Below are 19,194 nucleotides of genomic sequence, written 5' to 3' on the forward strand. Positions count from 1 at the left end.
TTATATTCAAATGGATATGGTTATATGTGCAGTAGGATAAGTAACCTACATCTGTCCACCCCCACACCAAACACATTATCTCAACATAATTTGTTATCTTAGCATAGGCCTGGCATAGGCCTGGACAAGCTAGCACTGCCATAAGTGTAAAAGACCCTGTTTTAAACAAACTAACAAACATGTCATTAAAAAAGCCCAAGATGTTTGACATCAGTTCGGATCAGTAAACAAATAGCAGCCAACATTTGTCCCTAGACAAGGCCACACAATACCTGTCACACATGGCTCACTTGGGGCTCTGACATGATTTTTCTCTCCTTTAAAAAATGCTGTCCACTCTATAAGCCAGATCTGAGTTGTTGTCTTAGCATGAACACCCAGACTCTCTTCGCAAACGCCACCGTGTCTCGCATTCAACTCTCTGTTGACTTCTCCGAACCTGGACACTACATTCTATTTGCTTACCACATCATATTCTCAACAAGTGCGGTTCTGCTCTCAGGATCTGTAGTCATCGGGATCCTAAAAACGAAGCATCTCCGAATTCAGAACAGATTCATGTTTATGCTGAGCACAAGCATGAGTGATGTGTCACAGTGTCTGGGTTGTGTCCCTGGGTTTCCACTAGATGTCCCCCTTTCTCACGGTGTCTGTCACCTTATCACTTCCTGTTCCCTTATTTGGTCACCTTCCTCCTTGTTAGTAATTGATTGTTCCCCACCTGTCTCCTGTTCCCTCATTATCCTTCTGTGTATTTATACCCGGTCTGTCTGAGTCTGTGTTACGGAGTCCTTGTTTAATGTCCTATAGTTATTCATGTCCGTCGCTTCTTGCCTTGCTTTGCCTTGTCTTCGTGTCTTGTTTATGTTCGATATTCTGGTTTTGACCCTGCCTGGACTGTTTACCCCTTTGGTTTACCCTTTAATAAATGACTTACCTGCAATTGGTTCTACCTCCGTGCCTCATTGGATCCCTGCCGTGACAGAAGGACTCCGTCACACTAGGAACCAGCGGTATGTCATTTTTCCGTTCCCCAGCCAAGTGGGCGGAGCGGCGAACCAAGTACCTTCGGTTGATCGCCCTCCGCCAAGAGGGCAATGAAGTGGGTGCCCTGGCTCAGGTGTTCTGGTCCCTGGCCGAGGGCATGGGCTACAACGATGCGGCCCTCAAGGACTATTTCAATGGCGGGCTGGATGATCCAGTGTCTCATGAGGAGATGGCGCAGTTAGAGACACTGGAATTCTGGGAATTCGTGCGCTACCTGCAGCATCGGCTTCGGTGGGATGCCCCAGCCACTTCGGTCTCTTCCGGCGGGATGGTCGTCAGCCCAGCACCACTGCCCAGGATGGCAACCAGCCAAGTGCTACAACCCAAGATGGCCACCAGTCCAGCACCACTGCCCAGGATGGCTAACAGCCAAGCGCCACAGCACAAGATGGCCGCTAACCCAGCGCCAATGCCCAAATTGGCCACTTTTCCAGCGCCACAGCCCAAGATGGCCGCCAGCCCAGCGCCAATGCCCAAATTGGCCACCGGTTCAGCGCCACAGCCCAAATTGGCCACCGGTCCAGCACCACAGCACAAGGTGGCCGCTAACCCAGCGCCAATGCCCAAATTGGCCACCGTTCCAGCACCACAGCCCAAGATGGCCGCCAGCCCAGCGCCAATACCCAAATTGGCCACCGGTTCAGCTCCACAACCCAAGATGGCCGTCAGCCTAGCGCCACAGCACCAGATGGCCGTCAGCCTAGCGCCACAGTCGAGTCAGGTGCCAGTTGACCCTCCGGAATCGAGTCAGGTGCCAGTTGACCCTCCGGAATCGAGTCAGGTGCCAGTTGACCCTCCGGAATCGAGTCAGGTGCCAGTGAACTCTCCAGAGTCGAGTCAGGTGCCAGTGAACTCTCCAGAGTCAGGGCTAGTCACCGCTGATCCTCCAGAGTCAGGGCTAGTCACCGCTGATCCTCCAGAGTCAGGGCTAGTCACCGCTGATCCTCCAGAGTCAGGGCTAGTCACCGCTGATCCTCCAGAGTCAGGGCTAGTCACCGCGGATCCTCCAGAGTCAGGGCTAGTCACCGCTGATCCTCCAGAGTCAGGGCTAGTCACTGCTGATCCTCCAGAGTCAGGGCTAGTCACCGCTGATCCTCCAGAGTCAGGGCTAGTCACCGCTGATCCTCCTGAGTCAGGGCTAGTCACCGCTGATCCTCCTGAGTCAGGGCTAGTCACCGCGGATCCTCCTGAGTCAGGGCTAGTCACCGCGGATCCTCCTGAGTCAGGGCTAGTCACCGCGGATCCTCCTGAGTCAGGGCTAGTCACCGCGGATCCTCCAGAGACTAGGCTGGTCACCGTTGACCTTTCAGAGTCAAGTCAAGTCACCGGTGATCTTCAAGGACTGAGTCAAGTCACCGGTGATCTTCAAGGACTGAGTCAAGTCACCGGTGATCTTCAAGGACTGAGTCAAGTCACCGGTGATCTTCAAGGACTGAGTCAAGTCACCGGTGGTCTTCAAGGACTGAGTCAAGTCACCGGTGGTCTTCAAGGACTGAGTCAAGTCACCAGTGGTCTTCAAGGACTGAGTCAAGTCACCGGTGGTCTTCAAGGACTGAGTCAAGTCACCGGTGGTCTTCAAGGACTGAGTCAAGTCACCGGTGGTCTTCAAGGACTGAGTCAAGTCACCGGTGGTCTTCAAGGACTGAGTCAAGTCACCTCTGATCTTCAAGGACTGAGTCAAGTCACCTCTGATCTTCAAGGACTGAGTCAAGTCACCTCTGATCTTCAAGGACTGAGTCAAGTCACCTCTGATCTTCAAGGACTGAGTCAAGTCACCTCTGATCTTCATGAACAAAGGCAAGTCACCAATGATCTTCATGAGCAAATGAAAGTCACCAATGATCTTCATGAGCAGTGTCAGGCCAGCACCAATCTTCTGGAGTCCAGTAAGGACACCAGGGGATTACCAGAGTTTCGTTGTCCCAGTGATCCAGCCGCACGGAGGTCTGCTCCGCCTTGGGGGGCTCTGGTCCTGACCACATGGCTTTGGTGGTCTTCTGCTCCGCCCCCTGGGGGCCTTCCGCCCTGACCACACGGTTGTGGGGGTCTTCCGCTCCGCCCTGGAGGACTCTGGCTTCGTCCACAAGGATGTTGTGGTCTTCTGCTCCGCCCTGGGGGGCTTCCGTCCTGACCTCACGGTTGTGGTGGTCTTCTGCTCCGCCCTGGGAGGCTTCCGCCCTGACCACACGGTTGTGGTGGTCCTCTGCTCCGCCCTGGGGGACTCCAGTCTCCACCACACGGACGGTGTGGTCTTCTGCCCCGCCCTGGAGGGGCTTCATGTTGTTTTTTGTTTTTGTGTTCACTCCTGTCCCTGTTCCTCTCTGTGAGCCTGGCCCTCCGTCCCTCCCCCTGAACCTCCTCCGGTCCTCCTCCCTCCTGGTCTCTCTGTTTTGTGTCTACACTTCTGGTATCTGTTCCCCATGATTTTTTTTTTTCTGGCCCTCCGTCCCTCCCCCTGAGCCTCCACCTGTCCGCCTCCCTCCTGGTCTCTGTTTTGTGTCTGTCGTGGAGCGTCTGGGAGCCGCTCCGTAGAGGGGGGGTACTGTCACAGTGTCTGGGTTGTGTCCCTGGGTTTCCACTAGATGTCCCCCTTTCTCACGGTGTCTGTCACCTTATCACTTCCTGTTCCCTTATTTGGTCACCTTTCTCTTTGTTAGTAATTGATTGTTCCCCACCTGTCTCCTGTTCCCTCATTATCCTTCTGTGTATTTATACCCGGTCTGTCTGAGTCTGTGTTACGGAGTCCTTGTTTAATGTCCTATAGTTATTCATGTCCGTCGCTTCTTGCCTTGCTTTGCCTTGTCTTCGTGTCTTGTTTATGTTCGATATTCTGGTTTTGACCCTGCCTGGACTGTTTACCCCTTTGGTTTACCCTTTAATAAATGACTTACCTGCAATTGGTTCTATCTCCGTGCCTCATTGGATCCCTGCCGTGACATGATGTTATTACAGGCCTGTATTCTTATTACTCAGGTCTTTTTGACGTTCAAGAGGTATTCCCATCCAGAAACGGAACTTACAATATTTTACCATCTTTCCTCGGTGTAAACCTTTTAGTCTTCGTGTTTGCCCAGTTTGATAGATACTGCGCCGTGTGTTATCCTTTCATCTACGAGCGCTTCATCTCACGCACTGTAGTCATTTGTGTCTGTTCGTACTGCTGGTTCCACGCTTGCGTTCTGTTCCAGCTTATTTTGAATTTGATCCCAGTTATAATAAGTAACAAGCTATTTGCCTTTAGCATCGCCACGTTACAAATTGTCGTGTTGACCAATGTGTTGATGACGATTAAACTGTTCTTCGTTGCCAAACATCAAGTTACACGAGACCCGCCAAGTGCGGAGAGGGACAGCAAGGCAGAGTCTATAAAGTTCCTTTTCAGGAACTCGAGCTGCGTCTAGCACTTTGGGGAACGTCCCTGACGAGACCGACTCTGAATATCATGTGCAATCCATCCATCGGAAAGGCGTGACGTCACGGGCGGGGTGACGTAGCGACCAGGAAGCTATAAAAGCACGTGCCGTGCAGCTGGCTTCAGCTTCGCGTCTGTCAGCAAGCGCTCTGTGTGTGCATGTCAAAAGTCTGTCCCATTGGTCCTATTTATTGTTGTCTGTCCCTTAGCCATTAAAAGATCGCTAAAACAGCTCAATATGCCTAAAGTGAAAGCAAAGACCAAACATATAAAGGGCGATTCCAAGCCACGTTATAGATTGTGTGTTCCTCCCTGCCCTCGCTACATTACGAGCGGGGATACACACAGTCTGTGTGTGGCTTGCCTGGGATCGAAGCACGCTGAGTCGGCTCTCAAGGGGGCCGACTGTCCACATTGCGAGTGATTGCCAATGCGGACGCTTCGATCCCGGAGGGCTCTCTTCGAGGAGGGAGCCTTCACCAGCGTTCCTTGCGGTGCTGGCCCCGCTTCTGCCGAGGCAGAGCGGCTGCTGCACTCGTGGGGTTCGCAGGTGGATCTGTCAGAGGGAATGGTGACGGGCCAGTCCTTATCTCCTTCCTCATCTGCCAGATCCGGCGCCCAAACCCTGGGTTCGGAAAGGGATCAGCTCTTCACCTCTCTTCCTCCGATGAGGTCGATGTGGAGACTGTTGCTGGGGATTCGCCACCCCTGTCGCCCCAGTATGAGGAGCTTTTGGAGGTGGTTACGCGAGCAGTAGATAAATTAAAAATTGAATGGCCTGCTGAAAAACAAACTGAGCCGCAGAGAAGCAAACTAGATGAACGCTGTCTGCGGCCGAGGCAACCACCTCCACGTTGGAGCCTTCCATATTTTCCCAAACTCCACGATGAAATATCGAGATCATGGAACCACCCTTATTCAACCCGCCTCTTCGGGCCGATTCACTATATTATTGCAACGTGATGGGGCTGGGAAAGCGGGGTTATAGAGCGATGCCACGGGTCGAACAGACGCTCGCGGGCTATCTGTCGCCCGGCTCGGCATCGTCTCTAAAGGCTCCGACATTGCCCACTAAGCCTCTTCGAGTTACATCATCGCTAGTGGGCAAAGGTTATGTGGCAGCAGGTCAGGCTGGGGCTTGCCTTCATACTATGGCAGTCCTTCAAGCTTATCAAGCTGACCTGCTGGGAGATATCGATGAGGGAGAGGGGATTAAGTCTGAAGATGTCGAAGAACCCTCCGCGCCACTAAAGAGACCGCTCGCGCAATTGGGCGGTCTATGGCAGCCTTAGTGGCTGACCCTGTCAGAGATAAAAGAAAGAGACAGGGTCTGCCTCCTGGACGCCCCGCTTCAAGCCTCGGGCCTGTTTGGCGACACAGTCAACACTGTCGTCGACAGGTTCCAGGAGGCACGCAAACAGGCGGCGGCGTTCCAGAGTTTCCTCCCTCGTCGCTCTCGTGGTGCATCTGGGCGGGAGATGACCACGCCACATACCGGCTCCTCATACCGGAAAGTGCAGCAACAGAGTGTCGCCGCTCGTGCTCCCCCACGACGGGACCGAGGGCCTCAGCGACGCTCTGAGTTGGGGGCTTCTAGGGCTAAGTCTGATTTAAGATCTGTCATCGAAGCCTGGAAGTCCTCGACGAAAAGATCCTGATGCCAGGATCCAGAGGGTAGCCCCTACTGGGGTAGAGCACGGTCCACCTCATTATACGGTGCCCGCCTCACCTCAATGCCCTCAGGAGGTCGGTCTGCCAACCCTGCCAGAATTTCAAGGCGCAGCGGCCTCCAACGAGCGCTACTCCCAGTTATTTCTGCCCGTGAGCGCAGAGGAGCCGGGATGCTCGCCGCCCCTTCGGGGGCCTCTTACACCAGAGGTCAGTCTCGAGAGACTGATTCCCTTAGTAGATTATTTAGCAGCGTGGAAACTACTGCCAAATGTATATCAGTGGGTCCTACGTACAATAGAAAGAGGCTATTGCATTCAGTTCGGTCATCCACCACCGAAGTTCAACGGGGTTACACCGACTGTGGTCGGCCCCCAGCAGGCTCTGGTTATGGAACAAGAAGTGAATACCCTATTAAGGAAGGAGGCCATCGAGGTGGTCCCTCCTCTATACAGAGAATCCGGGTTTTACAGCCGGTATTTCATAGTTCCAAAGAAGGATGGGGGGTTGTGTCCGATCTTAGACTTACGTCACCTGAACCGCTCAGTTATGCCACTAAAGTTCAAAATGCTCACTGTCAACCAGGTTGTAGCTCAAATCAGATCCGAGGACTGGTTTGTCACAATGGATCTCAAAGACGCATACTTCCACATATCCATCCTTCCACAACACAGGAGGTTTCTGAGGTTCGCTTTCGGGGGCAAAGCTTATCAATATCGAGTACTTCCCTTTGGCCTCGCACTCTCACCCCGCCCGTTCACGAAATCTGTAGATGCGGCTCTGGTATCCCTCCGTATGCAGGGCATCCGCATTCTAAATTATATCGACGATTGGTTGATCCTAGCTCAATCAGAGCAGATGGTGGTTTGACATCGAGATGTCATTCTCACACACATGGGGGAGCTGGGTTTGAGACTAAACGCCAAGAAGAGTGTACTTTCTCCAGTTCAGAGAACCACCTATCTAGGCGTAGTGTGGAATTCGACCACGATGCAGGCACGTTTGTCTCCTGCTCGGATCGAGTCGATCCTCACATCAGTCGAGAGAGTCAAAGAAGGCCAGTCACTCACTGTCAAACAATTCCAGAGATTGTTAGGGCTGATGGCAGCTGCGTCCAACGTGATACCTTTTGGCCTGCTGCACATGAGACCCCTACAGTGGTGGCTCAAGTCCAAGGGCTTTTCCCCGAGGGGAAATACACTTCGAGTTATCAAGGTCACGCGGCTATGCCTTCGTGTCTTAGACATGTGGAAGAAACCTTGGTTCTTGAATCAGGGCACGGTGCTGGGAGCTCCTTGTCGCAGTGTAACGCTAGCAACAGATGCGTCCCTCACCGGTTGGGGTGCGTTCATGAGTGGCCACCCTGCCCGCGGTCTGTGGAGTGGTCGCCATCTGACATGGCACATCAATTGCCTAGAGATGCTAGCAGTCTATCGAGCATTGAAATATTTTCTCCCAGACCTGAGAGGTCAACATGTGTTGGTGCGCACCGACAACACATCAGTGATCTCTTATATCAATCACCAGGGGGGTCTGCGTTCACGCCCCTTGTACAAGCTGGCACACCAGATCCTTCTGTGGTCCCAGGGCAAACTCCTCTCGATCAGAGCAGTGTATATTCCTGGGAGATGAATGTGGGAGCAGACATACTGTCGAGGCAGGGGCCGAGGCCCGGGGCATGGATGCTTCACCCCGAGGTGGTGAAGCAGATATGGAGAGTATTTGGCACAGCCCAGGTGGACCTCTTTGCGACTCAGGAGACATCGCAATGTCCCCTCTGGTTCTCTCTAGTTCAGTGGTTTTCAAAGTGGGGGCCGCCATGTGGCGCCAGGGGGGCTGCAGCAAGTTGGAAGAAAAAAGCAAAAAAAAAAAATTATATTTTTATTATTATTATGAGTATTGTTATGAAGGTCCACGTACAGAATGGCCAAACACTAAATCATTAGAGCTGAACCCTGTACTCTCTTGAACGACTTCCCTAGAGGCAAGCAACAGCCATGGCAAACCTCCTCCCAGTCACGTCCCAGCTCCATACAATATGCACGGAGAAGGGACTTCAGTGTCTGGTGGAAACGTTCAAGAACACCTTGACTCTGAGGATAGTATGCCGAGGCTTTGTTGTGTTTAATATGAAGCTGGCGTAAGACCTGAGCAAAAACACGAGACATAAAATTTGAGCCCTGGTCAGTCTGGACAACTTTTGGTATACCAAATATAGAAAAAAACTGCGTAAGAGCCCTTACAATGACCCTGGTAGTAATAGAGCGTAGTGGGTAGCCAGCAGGATAACGGGTTACCTGACACATTACGGTCAGCAAATACCTAGACCCAGATTTAGCACCAACTAATGGCCCTACACAGTCCAACTGTAAATGTTCAAAAGGACCAGCTACAACAGATATTGGATGCAGAGGTGCAGGCTTTATAACCTGATTGGGCTTTCCAGTCATCTGGCAAATGTGGCAGGTTTTAATGTAGGCCGCAACATCTTTCTTTAATTTTGGCCAATAGAAATGACGCATAATGCGATCATACGTCTTTCTCACCCCCAAATGCCCCAACATGTCATGAGCAGTCTTTAACACCAGCTGTCTAATGGTGATAGGCACAACAACCTGAAACCATGGTTCCCCCAGTGAAATGTTTGTTGCGGATGTCCATTTCCTCACTAGCAAGCCATCTAGAACACCATAACCATGATCCACACTCTCAAAACAGTCAACAGGAACAGCTCGCTCAAACAACGAAGACAGAGATTGATCTGTATGCTGTTCCTTGACTAGCTCTTCTTGAGAAAGAGACAAGGGAAAATCTGTTAAAGAAAAGCTAACCTTTCCTGCAGCAGCCTTAACCTCCAGGTCCTCCACGTCAGCACGACTAGCAGCACGAGTCACCGCACAAGCAGCAAACACCTGAGGAAATTCTTTAAAACAGTCATCAGATTCATTCCCCAGCTGAGGAGAATCAGTCACCGCAGGAATAGGACTAGTCTGCCAAACACGGCCGCCAGCCAGATTATTCCCTAATATAACAGACACCCCATCAACAGGTAGGGCCGGGCGGACTCCTAACTCAACTTCCCCCTCTACCAACTCAGAGTAGAGCACAACCTTATATAAAGGGACTTCTAAAGTACTAAGATCAATACCTCTCACCAAAAGTGACCTCCCAGACCTTGAGGAAGAAGAAAATGGCAACACAGACTCCAAAATAAAGGACTCTGATGCTCCTGTATCCCGCAAGATTTTTACAGGAAACTTCTCCTCATTGCCAAGTAGTGAAACAAATCCATCTGAAATAAATGGAAGATAATTAGGCTTCAGTTTACTAAGCACAACATCTGAATTACCAGGCGACACAGCCAAAGCAGCAGGTTTCACAAACGAAAAACGAGCTTTAGCTTTTGACTTCAGCACTGGACAGCTCCCTTTCCAATGACCTTTCCCTTGGCAATAACGGCAAATTTGCTCTGCATAAGACGTTACACTTGAGCAATCTTGATTTACTGGTAGAGGATTAACGTTTGGAGTTTTATTACGAAAAGAAAACGCGTCTCTTTGTCCACTTACTGAACGCACGCGTTCGCCAGAATGAGCTTTATGCGTTAGTTCGTATTCATCCACCAACACCGCAGCATCAGCCTCGTTTGTTGCCTGCTTTTCAGCAATATATATCGCAACACGCTCCGGCAATGTGTTCTTAAATTGCTCTAAGACTATTAAGTCTGTCATGTTATCAACTGTTTAAAACATTAGAGGCGACGCACCAGCGTTGGTATTGTAACCGCAAATCTCTCGCAAACTCCACATTGGTTTGATCGAAATGTCTTCGCATTCCTCTGAATCGCTGCCGATAGGCTTCTGGAATTAACTCAAATGATCTTAAAACTGACGCCTTTATGATTTCGTAGTCTTTCGCATCATCCACAATGAGAGCGGAGAACGCTCTCTGTGCTTTCCTCGTAGGAGTGCACTGCAACATAAGAGCGCGATGTATATCAGGCCAACCCTGCGTGTCTGCCACCCTTTCAAATAACAGAAAAAAAGTGTCGACATCCTTCTCATTAAATAAGGGGAGGAAGCCGTAAACTAGTGGAGATATCGAACTTCGAATCCCCTAAACCAGACATTCTCCCTTGTCTTATTAGATCCAAACGTTCAGCTTCAAGTTCAAGCTTTTGCTGCTCTAGTGCTCGTTTCGCACGTTCATTTTGTTCGTTTAGACGCAAACTGTCCATATGCATTTGATGTTCTAACTTACGATTTTCTAATTGTAAGAGTAATAATTCTTTTTGTTCAGCAAAGGTTAAGTTTTCAGCATGACCTGAAGTCGGAGAATCTATTTCATCATCATCATCTTCAGATGCATCGCAGACGCTATCAGTAAACCCTTGGCGCACAAGGCTTCATTCACTATACTTTTGATCTCTTTTTTATATCGCTTACTTGTAAGCTCTATTTTATAATGATCAGCAAGTTCTATTAATTGTTCTTTTGTCAATGCATTTAACAAAAACTTTGAGGGTTCCTCTACAAAGGTTTTTACCGTTGACGCCATCCTTCAAACAATGCAGACCGCTATTATTTAGAACTCAAATCAACGTTTCTTATTACAGTCTGTACGATCTGAATAAATTAAACATGAGCCGGGTAGGACAGCGACATTTTCAAAAACCATATAACCATTTCTCTTAAGCTTACCAAGATACCCCATACAATTTACCTATACGCGGATCTTCAAACAGTCTGCGGTGGGATGGATTAAACACCAAGCCCGCAGGAGTGGCTAAACAACCAGTAATCTGGCGATTTCCCCAATTCCTCGGTAGTGCCCCCGAGACCAATGCTCTAGCCACAGACCTGTTCAAAAACAAAAAACCACATGACCCAAAACACGCAACCTACAATGTAAGCACAAAAAGAAAGGTTATGGTTAATTGATTAAATACATATCGCTGAACTTACCCTCCATGTCCAACATTCCAGTGAAGCCTCTGATTACAATAGAAAATCTATTGTCCTGACTCCAACAAGACAACAAACATTTATATTAGTCCCAGAAACGCACAAGGCACAATATAACTGTTCACATTACTTGCAATCGCACAAAACAACAAAAAAAAATAATGCCAGATTTAATACGGAGACACGCGAGCAAGCGTCCCATCAGCCTCCGATTACAATAGATTATAGGCAAAATTGTTTTTGAACGATCCCCCACTTGTTACTACTGGCTCTCAAATAGTAACAAAAGAGAAGAAAGTTCGGCAAACAAATGTCTAAGAATTTATTTGTTAACTCAAAAGTTTACATAACCAAAGATCAAAAAGCAACAATTCAAACACAAAGCAAAGCCGCTCTCTCCCGCTCTCTCCTTAAACGACGCGCCACAACCAAGCCCTCTTTATGCCATCAGCTGGGACACGCCTCGCGCGCCGGCACACCCCATCAATTAAGCACAGGAACTGACCTAAGATAACAACAAGACACGGAAAAACAGAATTGACAGATGCACTTCCACTTACGATTTACTTTAGCTATTTTATTAATTTTTCATTAAAATGTATTCACTTTAAATAAATTATAATATAAAATTATAGGATTAAAATGAATTGTAGTTGCTCAACACCACAGGAAAAGTAAAAAAAAAGTCTGACATCACAACTCAAGGGAAGGGAATTCACTCATTCACTAATCCCTATATAGTGTATGGCAGTTGAGTTCACTATATCAGGAAGGAGTGAATAAATAAATAAGTGAACGGATTCGGACAGTGACGTATAACCACACTGCGCGTGAGACTTGGAGCTGTTGCAAAAACATTGCCATGTGTACTTTTATATTACATCTACCTAATTTTAGAAAATGATACTAATAGCAATAATACTCAAAATTACTTTATATATTGCAGTTATACATACCTCCTGCGTCAGCTTTGTGGTTTCATCGATAGTATATAGTAATAATTATATATATATATATATATATATATATATATATATTGTAATGCTTTTATGTTTATAATCATTAATTGCTATTAAAATAACGTACTGAGAACAAAAATAAACACACATAAACGTTCATAATTATGTATTTATTACTTTTAGTATCTTGACACTTGCTCAAGCAGCGTTTTGAGCTCAGATAAGATGGTTGTTGAGCGTCCACAGGCGACTGTTAATTTTACATCGGAATACACTACCTGTTATTAACGGAAAAATGTAAATTATCCACCAAATTATCATTTTTGTAAGTTAACAACGATGCCACTTCAGTAAATTAGTCAAATAGTAAACTGAGTTATTGCCTACATAACATTTTTAATATAAATAATGTAGGAAAAACGTAAGTAAGAAAAACAGAAATAATAAAGATGTAAACTTCATCTCTCATTCAAACTCGCTCTGTCAAGTAATGTTCGTTTGGTTGCCTGGGGCTCGAGGATATAGAGCCATCAACTTTTTTTTGAGCAAGCATTGATTTTGGGTGACACAGTCTCAATTTGCGGGACGCATGAATGACGGGTGGTCACCCTAGCTGACGGATGTTCCCCTCCCCTCCTGAAAGAGAAGAACACACTTCAGCAAGGAGAAAGACTGAATTAAAGCAGGAAAATGTGAATCTTTCACTTGAGACTTTTCCTGACGGTGAAAAGAACATTATGAAATGCAAAACACTGGCAGAAAGCAACCAGAAGCCAGACAGAGAAGAAGCAGAAAAACAACGGAGACCGTACACCACAACATCAGGTCTTTGAGTGCCATCACATACTGACAACCCTGTAACTTGTAACAACCAGCTGTAAACCCATTTACAACAGATGAAACTAGAAGGACTTCAATCCCTTCAGTGCACAGGTGTGCTGCATATTCAATGAACACTATAGAGACTGCATCAAATGTTAATTATTTTATTTCATTATTTTATTAACTATATTAATCTTGATTTTTCATTGGTCTCACAGCACTTCTTTAAATTCTGTGTTTTAACTAACATTCTCAATCTGCTTTTCAATAGGTTCCAGTCCAGCCTTATGTCTTAAAGAAAACATAATTTTGACAGACAGAAGTGAGTACTTGACTCACCAATCAGATAAACACGGAGCTGGATTTGGCATAGTAAGACTGTTTCATTAACCAACTGGGGAAAAAGCACAACTGAATACTTGACAAAAATGCTGAACCCTTTTTGAAAAAAAAGGGGTATCTTGATGAACAATAGAAAAAATATATATGGTTGAAAAAAAAAAAATATTGGTCACTCCATTTTGTTTAAAGGTAATTTTCTAAGGTAAAACTGAATAAAATAATAATTAATATAAAATTATTCCAAAGATCCAAAATCATGAAATCACATATACTGTCATCACTGGAGATAACAAGATGGAAATGTTGATGGCCATGGATCCTAGATTAAGCAGAGATCTCCAATCCTCTTCTCAAAGTTGCTCATGAGCAATAACAAAAATGAAGTTGACTAAACTTTAAATTAGACAAACAAGTGACATTTGAGAAATTATAATTGGCTCTCTCAAATGCCCAATGCCTAGGCCTTATATTCTAAACAAATCAATCTATTAGATTTTGAAGAAAGAAAGAAAGAAAGAAGGAAAGAAAAAAAGAGGTTTATACAGTGGTGTTACACTAAACTTTATGGTGGCTGATGTTGCCCAGTGTCATGACATCTAGAAACTATGTGGAATGATACCAGGTCTACGCTAAGTAGAGTCTAACATAAAAGGTTCATGTTATCCTACACAAAATGTGCCGTTCCACAAATAAAATATAATAAAAATAATTTAGTTTACAATCAGCTGACATTTTGAGAAAAAATATGTTTTTGGCCAAAAGGGGGTGTGAAAGTGTGTGAAAAGGTATGAATGATGGTGTTGTATGGCATGAAAGAAAGTGTCTGACTAGTCACTGAGGCAATTCAATCAATTTGCCAAAACAGCTGTATACAAATTTGAATGTGGGATTATTTTCATACTGTCATACACCATAACTTTTCATACTTTTCCCAGGGATAACAAGATACAAATTTTAGATGTCTTCACCTATTAGATCACCTATTAAGCACATGCATCTTTTAAATTCATATATTAAGACAAGTTATTAAATAATAAATGCGTATCTTATTTTAATTAATATATTATTATTTTTATATTCTGCACAGTCCATTTCTTGGAACATTTTTATTTATTTTATCCCTAAAACAACATTCATATAATTCACTTTATTGTTTTAGGGCTCCTGCACTCATCCTTTCTCAGCATCAGCCACGCCCGTCTCCAAATTTATGCCCAGTAAATTAATGACCATGGATGAATCTGGTTAAGTTTCCTGGTCTGTACCTAGGTCATTGTTGTGGCAGAAAGCAAAACAGTGCCACACATGTGCAGCATATAACATGGGAAGCCAGAGCAAAGAAAGCTTGCTCTGTCCATCCCACATCTAACTTTCTTTTGAGCATAACATTATGGAACTGATTCTGTGTAAAAAGGATAAAATTTTGTCTTTCTGACTGTTAAAATAAATAAAGTGGGTTGAGTGTTTTCCAGGTCAAAAGGCCTATGCTACTGAGCAAGATAGGACTAGATAAAGTATCCAGTGATATAGTGGAACTCAGTTTACAAAACAGAGATCGGAGTAAAACCATATTCTTTGTTATATTATAAAAAATGGATATTCACCCTTTTCTCATTATAAGGACAGCACTGGAATTGTGAAAGCTCAAAAAGGGGCCAAGACAGCCCTCAACCCACATTACATTTCCACAGGTCACACCAAGAAGGACGACTGGCAAGATGAGCAAATTAGCATGCTTGATATCACTAACAAAAAACTCTGAAGTCTTCCATTTACAGGTGACAGCAGTTCTAGTAAGGCCAAGGAATGCTTTGCTCCATCAAAGAGAACCAGTGAAGGTGCAGTTATGATGTCAAGGGAGAGCCTTGCATTAATCAGCAAAACGGTTACAGAGTGACACCTGAGTTCACATCTCTAACCTTAAAATACGCCAACCAGCTTCAACAACTCCACTCAGCATGAGGTGAGGCATGAAGGGCGTGCTAGTAACGATGGAATGAGAGAGTGATGGGACCGCTAACAAGATCAAAATACTTGGGAGCAGATGTGAGCCAACAAATAAAGATGGAATGAGAGAGTGATGGGACTGCTAACAAGATCAAAATACTTGGGAGCAGATGTGAGCCAACAAATGGAAAAGAAAAAGTGGAAAGATAATGTCAAGTAATGGCAGATGAAGAATTTGAAGGTTATGATGAGAAGGGAAATATAAGTTTTGATGGGAAAATATAGAGCAATTGGATGCAACAAATAGAATGAAAAGAGCAAAATAGAAAAGCTTTAGATTATTTGAAAACTGAAGAAGGAAAAGTATGTGTTATGTTTGGGGGACAATGCTGTATTTATATACCAAATAATACTGCTCCAGAAGGAGCATTTAATGAAGTAATGATCAAATCGAAAAGGCTAAGAATGGTAGATAAAGCAAATGCCGGAAGAGACCAACAAACTTGGGATTGGATTGATGTGAAATTTGGAGCATGGTTTGCTAAACTGGGAATGTTTTTAGGAATTGCATTATTGACAGGAGATTTACTATTTTACTGTATACTTCCTATATTGAGGTCACTAGTCAAAGCCACAGCTAAGCAAATTAAATACAAAGATGTCAAGATGATGGGAAATTGATTTTTGAGGGTAACCAAAATGCCCTTTACAGTGCACAAAAGATCTGGATTGAAGATCAACTCTTATAATCTTGTGATATTCAATGTGTGATGTGATTTATGTATTTTTATGCCTTTTATACATAACTGTGATAACCAGTCAAATGCTGAACCAATTGCACTTTCATGCTTATAACATTGTTTACTATTAAAGAAGGAATTAGGGAGACTGGATCTTTTACTTACTGGCCTTTCTCTATTCCAAAACAAGTAGGGGGCCCCTTCTCCCTAGGGAGGTATCAAAATGCAAGCATAAGGAAAAGTCTGACTTTTGGAATGCCCTGTATATGGTATATAATGCGATGCCACCTAGCATTCGGGAGATCTTCTCACAGAGAACATCTCGGCTTCGTTTCTCTCTGAAATAAAGTCTATCTTCTGGAACCAAAACCCAGAGACTGTGTGATTCCTCAGATACATGGCAGACAAAAATACACTACATTGACAAAAAGGGAGAGACACAGCAGGAAATATAAGGGAAAATGGGAACAAGCGACAGGTGAGGGCAATCAGCTCGTGATCTGTACACACCAGCACCGATGTATCAGCGCTGATTGCCCAGGTCACGAGCTGCAGACAATGACAGGACACAGACAACAGGGAAGACGATTAAGCACCCTGAACCGTGACAGTACCCCCCCCCCAGGGACGCCTTCTCTCACATCAAGGAGCCGCCGTACCGTATAAGCCGGAGACCCCTTGATGAGCCTTATTCTTAAACTGGGGGGTTAGACTGAGCACCTTTGAGATGGCAAACAGTCCAATAAATTTGGGTACCAGTTTATGTGCTTCTCTGGCGACCCTCCACGTACGGAGGCATCTCTGAATAAACAAGTGCGTGGATGGAACAACGGCATCAGATTCTTGGGAGGGGAATAAGGGTGGCTGGTAGACTAAACAGCACTGGAAGGGAGACAAACCCGTAGATGAGACCAGGAGGGAGTTATGAGCATACTCCACCATAGTTAATCTGGAACTCCAAGATGACGGTTCTGTGGACGCCACACAATGCAAGACTCTCTCCAGATCCTGGTTTGCACGTCAGCCTGACCATTTGTCTGCGGGTGATACCTCAAAGATCCGCGAAAGTGCATCAGGCTTACCATTCTTGGACCCCGGACAGTAGGAGATGTTTTGGATGTGTCCAGAATGAGAGAGGTAAACCCAACAGGTAAGCTAAGTGGATATACTGTACATCAATTTATTGTATTTACTTATTTATTTCGTGTTTATCCCATTTTTTTCATTGCATATGAAAATTTAAGAATAAAAAAATCCTCCTACCCCCTAAAAATTCTCTTCACATTCACTTGTGCGCTCTTGCGCAATACCTTCCTCTCACGTTGCTCAATTGTGGACGACGTAAAAGTGTTTGATATAAAGGTTGCTGTCCCATTTTATACATGAATTGTTAATTAAAAAAAAAAATCTAATTATTTTGTTAGTTTCATGGTAACATGCAATCAAGGTCTTCTGTTATTAATGCTATATTTAACATTCACTGTGGCATTTTCCCCCGTTAAAACTTAAAATTCCATGAGATTTTAAATTCAGTTTAATAGTATTAAAAATTCAGATTTAAACTAGTATAAAAATGCATTAAATTGCTTAAATGATTTCTATAAGTTAAAATAGCCAACCTTAAAAATTTGTTGTCATGACTTTTTTATCGTATTTTTTTTACAGTCTGATAACGAGCTGTATTCATTTTCCTTTTTTTTATTATTATTTTTGTTTTAGTTTATTGAAAATAAATTGGCTAAAATAGAAGCAGACACGTTTAAATTAAAACAACCACAAAAACATAACTAGTCCTGAGGGAAATATAGGTTTTATTATTTTTATAAATCGCAGATCTCACAGACGAACGTCTTAATATGATCGCACATTAGAAATGTATGGTGAGATAAAATGTGCACGATATCATTAAGCAAATCTCTTCGCCATCATCACTCTTTATTATTAAGCAGGAGTTTACGTACAGTTAATGCGTGCGCGTGCGCCGCGCTCGTTGTGGTGTGTGACTGACAGACAGCCTCCGCAGCGCGCATGAGAGATCTCGCAGATCTCACAGACAAACGTCTTAATATAATCGCACATTAGAAATGTTTGGTGAGATAAGATGTGCACGATAACATTATTAAGCAAAAATACATAGTACATTTATTTTTTTTCCCCTCCAGTACCAAAAAGCAAAACCGATAGCGTCAGATCTTAGGCCACTGATACTACGGTCTTTCATAATTTAGCCCCGGGGCCAGTTTAATACCGGGTTTCGGTACACATCCCTACTTAAAATTTCCTCTCACAAACTCTGATTTATTTTTTAGCATGTTTAAAAAAAAAAAGACGAAGCAAACAGAGAATAGGTGATGAATCCGTTAAAATGCAACTATAGACGACTTATATATTTTTTCCTCTGACAAACTTAATTTATTTTTTAGCGTGTTTAAAAAATAAAAAATAAAGAAGACATGCAGCAAATGAAAATAGGCGAGTAATCCGTTAAAATTTTATACTTCAGAGCAGAGCTTGGGCATAATATAGGCTATCCAGGGTTTTTTTTTTTTGTTTTTTTTTTTTCATTGCATCTGAAAATGACTTTGTTCATCACATTCACTTCACGTGCTCTGGCGCAGATCAGCCTCCCGCGATGCTCAGCTGTGGACGATTTAAAAATGTTTGATATAAAGGTTGCTGTCCCTTTTTATACAGGAATTGTTCATTTAAAAAAATCGAATTATATTGTTAGTTCTAATTATATTATTGACACAAGTTCATTTAGACTATTTAACATGCCCTGTGACATTTTATCCTTTTTTACCCCTTGAGAATTTAAAGTTAGTTTAATAGTATTTAAATTCAAGTTTTAAAAAAAAGGTTTTAATTGCTTAAATTATTTTTATTAATTAATAATATGTTATCATGTTTATTCTTGTAGAAAATACGTGTTTATTCTTTAAGAAAATAAGGGAAAAAATAAGGGACGATCCGAATATTTGTTTTGCTTCACCTATTTATGTAGGCTACAATTATTAAAATAATAATAATAATAATAAAATAATGTCATTAAAAAATACCATTGGCCTGAGTAATTTTGACCATTATAGAATTGTGACTTTAAAGGTTAGTGATTTAGGAGGTGAAAATACTGTGAAATCACTAATGGCATGGATTTTAGAGCATAACAACTGAAGGTTTATGAAACATTAGCCGATAAAGCATTTTTTTAAACAACGGAACTTAAAGTTGTGAACAAAAATATAATTTCAACCATACAGCATGTGAATAAATAAAATGCATACTTTTCATAA

At 44.1% G+C, this 19,194-nt stretch overlaps 1 protein-coding gene across 1 annotated transcript; it reads left to right on the forward strand.

The window, feature by feature from the left end:
* Positions 1-369: 369 nt before the first annotated feature.
* On the forward strand, positions 370-13,168 carry LOC132107411 (uncharacterized). The gene is made up of 3 exons (XM_059513622.1): positions 370-604; positions 4,000-4,417; positions 13,144-13,168. The coding sequence occupies exons 1-3, from the start codon at positions 370-372 to the stop codon at positions 13,166-13,168; spliced, it is 678 nt and encodes a 225-aa protein (XP_059369605.1).
* The last annotated feature ends 6,026 nt before the right edge of the window (positions 13,169-19,194 follow it).

Source organism: Carassius carassius, chromosome 27 (genome assembly GCF_963082965.1).
Source record: "Carassius carassius chromosome 27, fCarCar2.1, whole genome shotgun sequence".
In the NCBI taxonomy this organism is placed as follows: domain Eukaryota; kingdom Metazoa; phylum Chordata; class Actinopteri; order Cypriniformes; family Cyprinidae; genus Carassius; species Carassius carassius.